This window comes from Arachis hypogaea, chromosome 10, assembly GCF_003086295.3.
Source record: "Arachis hypogaea cultivar Tifrunner chromosome 10, arahy.Tifrunner.gnm2.J5K5, whole genome shotgun sequence".
In the NCBI taxonomy this organism is placed as follows: domain Eukaryota; kingdom Viridiplantae; phylum Streptophyta; class Magnoliopsida; order Fabales; family Fabaceae; genus Arachis; species Arachis hypogaea.
In genome coordinates this window covers 115,740,206-115,751,232 of record NC_092045.1, presented here as the reverse complement: position 1 = coordinate 115,751,232, position 11,027 = coordinate 115,740,206, and the positions used below count along the sequence as shown (strand labels likewise).

The 11,027-nt window shown below is 33.6% G+C and overlaps 1 protein-coding gene across 4 annotated transcripts; it reads left to right on the top strand.

Annotated features, from left to right (window-relative positions):
• Positions 1 to 4,516: 4,516 nt before the first annotated feature.
• LOC112717022 (aladin) lies at positions 4,517 to 10,465 on the top strand. 4 transcript variants are annotated; one of them, XM_025769114.3, is made up of 14 exons: positions 4,517 to 4,804; positions 4,901 to 4,956; positions 5,048 to 5,272; positions 5,382 to 5,496; positions 5,822 to 5,921; positions 6,019 to 6,198; positions 6,732 to 6,790; positions 7,385 to 7,472; positions 7,562 to 7,637; positions 8,026 to 8,125; positions 9,240 to 9,291; positions 9,390 to 9,530; positions 9,652 to 9,739; positions 10,090 to 10,465. In XM_025769114.3, exons 1-14 carry the CDS (start codon positions 4,747 to 4,749, stop codon positions 10,150 to 10,152), a joined length of 1,401 nt encoding a protein of 466 aa, XP_025624899.1. In that variant the 5' UTR covers positions 4,517 to 4,746; the 3' UTR covers positions 10,153 to 10,465. The 4 variants fall into 4 exon arrangements, with proteins under 4 accessions (XP_025624899.1, XP_025624900.1, XP_072061846.1 ...); XM_025769115.3 differs by having other exon boundaries at positions 4,525 to 4,804; positions 9,393 to 9,530; XM_072205745.1 differs by having other exon boundaries at positions 4,525 to 4,804; positions 6,019 to 6,201; positions 6,735 to 6,790; positions 9,393 to 9,530.
• The last annotated feature ends 562 nt before the right edge of the window (positions 10,466 to 11,027 follow it).

The window sequence follows — 11,027 nt, the reverse complement described above, 5'->3', positions numbered from 1 at the left end:
TTTATTATTAGAAATTTGATAAACACACTAAAAAATAAAAAAAAATATATTTTTTATCGATTTAATGGCGTCCAAACAAGCACTTCTTCTTCTTCTTCCTTACTCTTCTTTCAAATTCGCACATGCAGGTTCGTCTTCTTCTTCTTCTTCTTACATATCGTTGTTATCGTTATCGTCTTGTTTGTGTGCTTATTTTCGAACTGAATTTATGTGTCGCAATCATTATGTAATTTCGGTTCATTTTTTAATTAATTTTATGGCAATCATTATGTAATTTCGGTTTATTTCTAAGTGAATTAAGGTGCACAATGTAAAATTATTTCTCCTCTTTTTTCTTCACTTTCTACCGCAATAACATACAGCAGTAACAAAAGAATGACAATAAAAAAAAAGACGCGAAGAAGAAAAAAGAAAACGAGAAGGAAATGGAAAAGGAGAAGGAGAATGAGAAAGAGAAAGAGCACAAGGAGAAGGAGAAAGAGAAAAAGTAAGAGGAGGAGGAATGTGAAGAAGAAGACGACGACGATAACATAAATGGTGTGTGTGAGTGTAATGATGCTCTTTAATGAGAGTTGTTTTTGTTGGTGTTGAGTCTACTTGGTTGGACTTAAATGACAATATTACTTAAATGTATAACAAATCTGAATTGTATAATATTATGAATAAATATGATATCATGACATATTACAATATTTGTTTACCGTCTCCATCACTGATCTTTATGGTAGGAAAATATTATCCCTCTTCTCATTTTTTGTTGGGCTCCATTTTCACAAGGTTCTATTCTCTATTTTTTCAATAATTCTAATTGATCATTATTTTTATAAAAGTAAAATTGTAAGTCTCCATCCTATATAAAAATAACAAAATTTTATACAAAAATATTAAACATCAGACAATGACTTCTTTTGAACTGTTGCGATGGGAGATGCGACAGAGAGACAGAGCACAGAGCAAGAAATGAGGTGGGAGACCGACAGCAAAAAGGAGAATGAATACAACGATAGAATTGCGGAGAGGAGAACGAATGCGTCTTCGAAGAAGATAAAGAACGCCGTGAACAGAAAGAACAACACGATGAGGATTGACGACGTGGTAAGAGGTGACAGTTCGGTGAGAAGAGAGAGTAGCGGGGAGGTAGCTGCAGAGAGATTAGATGGAGTATGAATAACGTTAGGAATCTCTGAATTGAAAAAGAGTTATGCAAATGAGGATTAAAAATTTAGAATATATAGCATGTAAAATGACAAAAAAAACATATATGAAAAATAAACTACTAATGACAATTAAGTATATTTATAAATTTTGGAGATTAGTGGAAATGGAGCGGAAATCCCCGCTCGAGTCTTCGCATTTGCATATGGGGAATTTTTCTCCATTCTCATTCCCACAAAAAATTTTTACCACAGTCATATCTCCATTCGAAATAATTCCCACAAAATCATTGGATCTCAAAGAATTTTGCTATTTCTATTTCTCAAAACGCAGTAAAATTTCTAAACATCCACGGTAGATATTTTTAATCACCCATCAGATTAGCTCGTAGTGCTTCATAGTCTCCTTCTGATTGTCTCTTCATTTCTTCTTTCTCTATTTCTGTCACCTAATTATACTCTAATCCTGGAATTTGTTAGTATTCTGCTTCCTTTCTAAGCGATGATCTCTTCTCTAGTCCGAGTACAATGCCATTTCAAATGGTTAATTATATTTCACTAATAATAAAGGGTTTCAGATTTTCATGTCATTAACTATGCCTTCCTTTTCTGTTGCTGTTATGACCCTTTTAAACAAACTTTTAATTTTGATTCTATTTGTACTCAGCAGCAAAAATTTATGAGATAATTTATTTTTGTCTCATGAATATCAGAAAACAGAACATAGTAGAGAAGAGAAAAGCTAACATCAGCATATATCCTGGTTCGGTTGCCTTGTGCAATGCAACCTACGTCCAGTCTCCTCTACAACAATGGAGGAATTTCTACTATAGTTAAAAGTATTACATACACCAATTTCACTATACAATCCTTTCACACTCAAGTTCTAACCTAACTTGACATTGGCTATGTTAATACCTAACTCTTCACTCTTAGTGCTAACCCAACTAAGAAAGTGATACCTTACAGGTACAAGATACAAGACACAGGCATACTAAAGAAATCTGAAAATAACTATAGGCTTTTCTCTCAAGTGTATCACTCAACTTTTTTTCCACTCATGACTTTTACTTGAACTCTCTCAATATGTATTTTCATACAAGAAATTACAGAAAGATAAACATAGAAAAGTACATTACAATCTGTAAAACATGAAGGAGATTGACTTCATCAACAGCCTCTTTGCTATGTGATAAACCAGAGTTGCAAACCTCAAATTCAGTTATTCAATATTGGCCGAATGCTTCTTTGAAAGAAAGCATTATCCAAGTAGAGGAACTTCTTTACACAACTCACCAAACTCTGGTTTTCTCTCATTGGCTTCTGAATGAACAGCAAACCTCTTTTATCTACTTGAATGTTGCTTGGTTGCTCTTCCTAGGTCAACTTCTTGAGCCTTGAGCTTCACCAATCCACTGTCTCACTTTTTCTCATTAATCCTCACAATGGAAACTTTGTTTCTGACTTCTTATCTTGACCGAAAGCCACATTATCAACAGAAAAAGATTTCTTCAATGGTAAACTCAGATCTTGACCATTGAAACAGAACTTGGTCTCCAAGTATCACTTGTGACCGTAGATATACAACAATGAGGAACATAAATCTTCTTTTCCGTATAGCTCAAAATGGAGTGGCAGATAGTTGAAGATGAAGAAAAGAAATTGTATTGCATGTATGAGAAAATTGGTTACCTTTAACTAGGGGTGTAAGTTACCGAACCGGACCGAATTTTACCGCAAAACCGAACCGAAATTTACAACAACCGAAAGGAAAACCGAAAAAATTGGTTTTTTTGTTTTTTCGAATTAAACCGATCGGTTCGGTTCGGTTTTCGGTTGGCTCAGTAAAAATCGAACCGAACCAAAATATTGGTTAAGAAACCTTATTTTTACACATTTACCCTTTAACCTTGTTGTTTTGCTAGACATTTTTAATTGTCTTTGTTTTATGTTTAATTAAGTTGAATTTGTATTGGATTTGGATGTGATAAATTCTTGTTTTTCTAGTTTATTGAAGGTTTTAAATTTTATTTTATGGCATTTTAAATTCAGATAAGTAGGTGTAAAAAAACCGAAAAAATCGACCGAACCAAATCGCTGTTGGTTCGGTTCGGTTCGGTTCGGTTGCTCAAACTGCAGCCAACCGAACGGTTGGTCTCTTTGAAGAACCGATCAGGTCGGTTCGGTTGGTTTTCGGTCCAAAACCGAACCGAACCGAGCCGATTACACCCCTACCTTTAACCTTCTGATCTTTTCTTGATATGGTTTGAAATGGTTGATTAGACCTTACCCTTATTTGCTTAACCTTCTCTTTCCTTCTTCTTTCATGGCTAGCTTAGGATCTAAGCTCTCTTTCTTACTTTTTTCTGAATTCTGTGCTTTAACTAAAACAGAGGAAAAGAGGGACGTTGCTTTGGAAGTGAGATCAAGTTGGAAGGATTTGAAATCAACTTGGGTTTGGATCGGATATCCATTAAGCAACCCGTTTGGCCCATCTGTCTTCTTTCTTTGTTTTTCTTTTGGGCTTTCATTGCTTTATAGCCCGCCAGCCTTGTATCTTGATTCCATTCAGTTTGGGCTACTTGCTTTTATTTTGGTTTTGGCTTGCATCAATGAATAATTAACAACATATACTCATCAATACTAATTATTTATTTTACCCAAAAATAATGTTTGTCATTACTAATTAATTTAGTTAATTTTTTAACTCAACAGATATAAATTACATATTCTTAAAAAAGATATTTTTTTTATTTTTTTAGTATTTTTACTTCTACTATTAGAAATTTGACAAACACGCTAAAAAATAAAATATTTTATTAAAAAATCTTTTTTTATTAAAATAATAGCGCCTAAACAAACAAAAAAATAATTCTAGTCTTATATCCTTTTTAAATTTTTTCTATAATTATAGTCTTATGTCTTTTTTAAATTTTTTCTATGGCAAAATATTTTTAATTATCTCTATTGAATTAATAATAACCAGACTTAGCTTTATAATTGAAAATATAATCTACTTTAAACTACGACAATTGTCAATTTTTTTATTGGTATGTCCATTCCTAACTACTCATAGTCATCACTAACTAAGCTAGTCATAGTCATCTATAATCGAACAAGCTAATGAATTGGTAGGATGTAAATTCAAACTCAATTTATTTAATATATGAACTCAAATTTGACTATCATGCTCACAACCTCAGCTTATTGACTATTGAGTGAGTTAACAAGTCCCTCAAGCTGATTTGATTCATTTTCAGCTCTAGTTGTACTCGTTTTGTCATTTGTTAATGAGTTAGGGTTTGGATTGCAATTTCGTAAAAGTTGAAGGATTTAAAACTTAATATTTGAAAACCCATTTTAAAGTTAAAACTCTGGCTCTCAAACAATCACACTCAAAACACCACCAGCCACCGCCGCAGCTCGCGGAAGCTGTGAAGTTGCATTCGAAGTCGCCGGAATAAGTCGTAACGCGAGACCACTCATCCAGACGGCCACATCTGCCACCGCAACGGTGCAACCATTAATCCATTCGATTCTCTCATTCAGAAGCTTTCCTAACTTATTCTTTCTAAAACCCTACATCGCAGCCATGGCTTCCTTCCCTCCTCTTGGTTCCGTCACAATCTGCGAAGTCAACCGTGAACTCAGTTACTCTCTCTCTTTCTCTCTCTCTCTCTCTCTCTGTATATGTGTTTAAAACTGTGATTGAATGAATGAATGAATTTTGCTTTTCAAATGTGTAGTTACCGCCAACGAACTCTCCGACGACCGAGCCAATGCAACCTATGGAAAGATTCTTGTAATCCCCAATCATTTACACTCCTTCCACATTCCATTTTACTTGGATTTAATTTAACTTTATTTGATTATATTTTTTCGGGTATTATTAGGGAATGGTGTTCAGCCCTGTGCCATTTCAGTTGGAGCAGGAGCTGGAGAGGTCGCCATCCCCTTCTCCGCCGCCTCTAGAAAGTGATACTGGCGAACAAGAAGGAACACCGGCAGCGGCGGCGGCGGCGGCAATGGCAGTTGAGGTTGTTCAGAAGAAAAGTCTTGTGGCAGTCTTGGAAGGCTTTGTAAGCGGGTGTCTCAGACGCCTATTTTACCCTAATGATGTATGTTCTTGATTTTTTCGATTCAATTTTCGAGCTCTGATTTGTCCCGTGTTGCTTGTTTGGATAATTCATTAGACTGAGTTGTGATGTGAATTCCATGCAATGTTAGGTGCATTTGTTGCCAGAGGTTGATCTAAAAGGAGTGAGCTGGCACCTGAATAAGCATATAGTTGCGTTTATATCAGGGCGGACACAGGTCATCATCCGCGATTATGAAGATTCAGGTGCTTAATTTAACATGATCATGAATGCGGAAGCAATTTCACTATCTACTTGCCTATATTTTAAGAAGCTTATGCAAACATGCTTATACCAACTTAAGAAGTGCTTTTCTATTTGAAGAATGGCGTTTTCCTGTTAAAGAAAGATAATATCCACAAACAAATGTACTTTATACTGTTTGCAACTTGTTTTAGTTGCTAAATATAGCTGATGCATTGATTCTGTTAGTAGCTTATTTTTGTTGTTATTGTAATCACATTAAGATGTTTGTTATGATGGAAATTTTCTTTTGATGATAAATTGTGGTGATTTTGACATTGTGAGTAGAGGGGAAGGAGCCAACTATCTTGACCAACGAATCACAGAGAGATGTTAGAGTACTAGAGTGGAGGCCCAATGGTGGAAGGATGCTAGCTGTTGGTTGCAAGTGAGACTCTGTCTTATACATGTTTATTATGGTGTCTACTCTACAATGCCAATTGATACAAAATGTTCTTTCTTGCTTACTGGAATCACTGTTGCAGGAGTGGGATATGCATTTGGGCAGCTTCTTATCCTGGAAATGCAGCATCTGTCAGATCCGGCACTGTTTCATTTTTGGGAAGTTTGTCTAGAGGCTCAGGAATCCGGTATATCTTGGTTGATTTTCTTCGCAGTCAGAATGATGAACATGTTAGCGCACTTACTTGGAGTCCAGATGGAAGATATCCTCAAAATAATATTAAAAAGTTTTTGCCACAGGTTTTTCAAAGTGTTTGTTTCAATCTTTTTTTTTTTTGGGGGGATGGAAAATCACTTCAGTTTATAGACATAATTACTTTTCACTTAATACTTGCTCAAATTTTATAAAATAATTAGAATAAAAAAACCTAACTAGAATACCTTGTAAGAAAAGCTAGTTTTCGGCCTTTTCAACTATGCGGAAAAAAAATTCAAGGTATAAAGTAAATTTTTGAAAATCAGAAACAAACCCACATATGATTATGACTTTTCTCGTGTAACTTTTTGCAAGAAATGCTGTTCAGTTCACTTTTTTCCAGTTTTACTTGAACTTGTGAGTTAACAGCCTTAATTCGCTTGTTATATAAGTTTTCAGATGTTTTGGACATCTATAGAACTGTATTATTTAGTACAAACAATGTTTATTCATGACCAATTTGAACAGAATTTTCCCTTTTCAATAAATTTTATTTAAAATTATTTGTACTTGACCATTTGTTACTTAACCTATATTCACATACTTAGCTTCTGCTTCATATGAGAGCTCCGCATTCACTGTGTGGGATGTTGCTCAAGGTGCGTGAAAATTTTTGCCTCCTTAGGTTGCCTAATGTTTTACCTTGAAGCATACTTTAAGCATGGTGATCTATTAATATTGTGCCAAATAAGCTTAAAAAGTCATTCAATAAATTTTCTTTTTCATCTTCTTCCTAAATTGTTTCTCTATTTTAAGGTGATATAAAGCATACTGTAAACTTCATATATTTTTCTGTAAGACTTGTGACCTGAACATCACATTACTATTACAGAAGATTGAACCTGGTAAACCATAAATGAAGCTTGCTCCACAGTTATAAAAAAGAATACTGTTCAACACCTTAGTGAACTAATATTCACCAAACCACTTTCCTGTTCACTAAAGGGACTTGTAGAAAATATCTTTTAGCATAAAGAGATGTAAACCAAAATTTATTCAGCTTATGGGGACTTAAACTTTTATTTAGTATAGGGATTAGAGACAAGCCAAAAAACGTATGTATGTAATGTTGGGACCAAAACTAGTTTAACCTTTAATCTGTATTTTGATTGTCATTATGAGAGGTATAAAAACCTCACACATGAAAGTTTGTCTCTGCTTTCTGATTTAGTTATTCTCCATATTATTTGTAGGTATGGGGACGCCAATTCGTCGGGGATTAGGAGGCATATCAACGTTGAAGTGGTCACCTACTGGAGATTACTTCTTTGCATCAAAATTGTAGTGGAACAAACTAAACGTGTCTTCTTTACACTCTGGAACTTTTATTGATCATAGCTTCATAACCTCATTATTATGTTCTTGCACAGTGATGGCACATTTTATCTTTGGGAAACAAATACCTGGACATCAGAACAATGGTCATCAACTAGTGGTTTTGTCAAGGTATGGAATTATAAATTAATGTTTTGATGCTCTATAATGACTCGTGTGCTGTGATGCAGCATATGGTTGCTAACCTTTCTTTGTGTGTTGGCCAATTGAAGTGTTGAAAAAATATATAGACACTGTAAAATGAATTATCTTCAACTGTATAAAATATAAAGCCTTCACTTGGTGCTCATGAAACTTCAGGCCTTCTATAATGACCTTTTTTTCCGCCCCACTTTTTTTTTTGGGTACATAAAGAGGGCAGAGCCCAAAACAAAAAGGAATACAACTGACATCTAAACTTTCAGGGTATTGCAGCCCCATCTAAATTTCCTCCCCCATTTAATATTGTACATGCTTGTGTTATTAGGCTGATGGTCATTTTTTTACTATATAAAATCAGGGTGCAACATGGGATCCAGATGGGCGAATGATACTGCTTGCATTTTCTGATTCCTCGACTTTGGGATCTGTTCACTTTGCATCAAAGCCTCCCTCCTTAGGTATCTGACCTTGGCTTTAAAAGTTTTTATGTTAATTCAGTTATATGTATTTTTCCATGTTACACCAACAATTACTAAGTTTTGTTCAGCTAGGCTGGATTACCATGCTTAATTAATACTGGGAAAATTGATATGTGTGGCATTGAAGTTTAAGGAATAGATGGAAAAGCGTAAAGAAAGATAAAGAGGGAAAACATTATGCATTATATTTTTAGACCTCAATAACTTTGGCTCTGTACATGAATCTAACACATCTTTTGGTGGAAGTTATTGATATCTTAATGAGTGACTGGCGAGAATCCCCTTCAGTCAATGTTTTATAACACACAACATTATCTAATTCACTGTAGGTAGGGGTGGCTAAATGGATGAAACATCACTATTTCTCCTTAAAGCAAACCATATTTATAGACAAGTTATGCAGAGCATTGGATTCCTTAAGTTTAAGTATTGACTATGGCAAGTGTATTTGATATATTCATATCCCAATTACCAAGATGTCTGTTTATTTAAGGAATATCAATGCTTCCAAACATCAATCATGTTAAAATATGTCTAAGACGAAACACATGCTCTCTACTTTGGCTGCATTACATGTAATGTATACTTAATTTTTCGCTAAACACATTTACATTTCTCAACAGGCACTTTTTAGTAAGTTGATGGAATTAGAAGATTGGTGATATTGGAGACGGTGATTTATACTGTTGTATACTTAGGGATACATGTAGTAGAAAAGTTAAAAGCAAAATATATTATCCTGGTCTTGCATTAGCCTCGATAAAAGAGTGAAAGTTTTATGTTGTTCATGTTACATCACTACAATGAGCCTAGGAAGCCACTTGCAGCCATTCCAGAAACTGTATTGCAAGGAGTTGAGGATATTAAGTAATTTGCATGTAGCATGCCATCAATGTTATTTTTTGTTGGAAGTACATGCAATGAAATATTTAGACATTGGTGGTTGTGATTCAGTGTCTTCTAACCTCAAATCATGGTTGCCTTGTTTATTCATAGCATCAATCTATAAGCATAATTGTAAAATGTTGTTTTATTTTATTTCCCTGACATATATTTGATATATTGAGAGCTAACTATTATTGGCCTTTTCCAGATGCGCATTTGTTACCTGTAGATTTGCCAGAGATATTATCATTGATAAGAAGGTATAGATGAATTTTATTTATTTATTTCAATAATATTTTTTTTATGGTTGTGATTTGGTCCTAAAGCCTTATGTTGGTTATCTTATATTTATCTCAAGAAGTAAGGGAATTGAAAAGATAGCATGGGATGATTCTGGGGAGCGATTAGCTTTGTCATTTAAAGACGGAGAGGATATTTACAGGGGTCTGATTGCCATATATGATACTAGAAGGACTCCTCTTATATCTACATCATTAATGTGAGTTCATGCTTCATTATGCTCCAATTACTTGCATGTCAAATTGTCAATTGTTATATATATATATATATATATATATATTTGGATGCTTAATTTATTGATTTCCCATTGTACATGTTAGTGGATTTATAAGGGGACCTGGAGAAAATCCAAGACCAATTTCTTTTTCATTTCATGGGAAGTTTAAGCAGGGACCATTGCTTTCTGTGGTAAGTATGCTTTGAATTTTGCTGCGCTTTTGTTTCCATCTGTGCTTTTGAAACCAATATTCTATATAAGAGTCTGCTCAGTAGGAAAAGGTTTTTGTTCGTTCATGTTCATGTGCTATATTTATATAATATAATATTATAACTTATATTCAAGGAGCATTTGTTCGTGGCGGTGATATCATATTAATGGTGCAAATACAATGAGCATCCAATTGAAATATTGAATCATTGAAAATTCTCCAGTACAGTGCATGGTTTCAATTGTACAGGTCTTAGATTCCCTATGCTTGCATAATTTCTTTCCGCAAAAATCTGAGATTCTTTCCCTTTTCTTACTTTTTGTTTTGCAGTGTTGGAGCACTGGATTTTGTTGCACTTATCCTCTGCTATTTCGCTCTCATATGCTTCCGTGAAGAGAAATTCTGTAATCCTCCGGCGGCTGTATACAAATTTTGGAGCAAGAGCAAGAAGCTGACTTTGATGTCAAGTTCATTTGTTCAATGTTTTGGTATTTTTTAAATGCAATGCAACTATCCTTCTTCAGTGTTTAAATAGTAGCAAAAGAGAAGGCCAGTGGAGTAGTGGTGTATTTGTTTGGCGATTTAGTTGATAATTCTGATGTATATCAACCACAGGTAAAAAATTGGAAGTGTAAGCTTAGCAACCATGAAAAAACACATTATATTATGATGAATGATGATGAATATGAATATGAGGTCTTGTTTATTCCCGGAACTTATAATCATTTTTTGCATGTCTTACTCCTCAATTTATGACGATACAAATTTCAAGATCAATCATTAAAATATCTAGGGCTATATCTGCTAAAGCCATTAAGACAATGTTATGCACTTATGCCTTCAAACTCTGATGATTTATATTTTTAAAATTTTTATTTAATTTGTCCTTACGAATATCTTTTGAAATTTTATAAATCTATATAAAATTTTACAACGTCATAACTCATAACTCAACATTAAACGTAGGCGATAGGAAGTAAAATCTTAGAAAAAGAAAATATCTATAATTACAAAATCAATATTTTCAATTTTCTTAAGGAATAAACATATATTTTAAAATGGTTACAGATACCAAAATTTAGAATGACAGTGATAGAAAATAAGTAATACAAAAATAAATATAAAATATATAAAAATAAATTACACAATATATATATATATATATATATATATATATATATATATATATATATATACTTGAATCTGAAATTTATAAGTAAGTATAAAAAGATTATGCCATTTAAACTATACCTCCTCTAAACAATATA

What these genes read in the sequence shown, in the direction of transcription:
- LOC112717022 (XM_025769114.3), top strand. Translation starts at nt 4,747, where the DNA reads ATGGCTTCCTTCCCTCCTCTTGGTTCCGTCACAATCTGCGAAGTCAAC. An exon ending in ACTTGGAGTCCAGATGGAAG is followed by an intron (nt 6,199 to 6,731) that starts ATATCCTCAAAA and finishes ACCTATATTCAC; the next exon opens with ATACTTAGCTTCTGCTTCAT. An exon ending in AGGGACCATTGCTTTCTGTG is followed by an intron (nt 9,740 to 10,089) that starts GTAAGTATGCTT and finishes TTTGTTTTGCAG; the next exon opens with TGTTGGAGCACTGGATTTTG.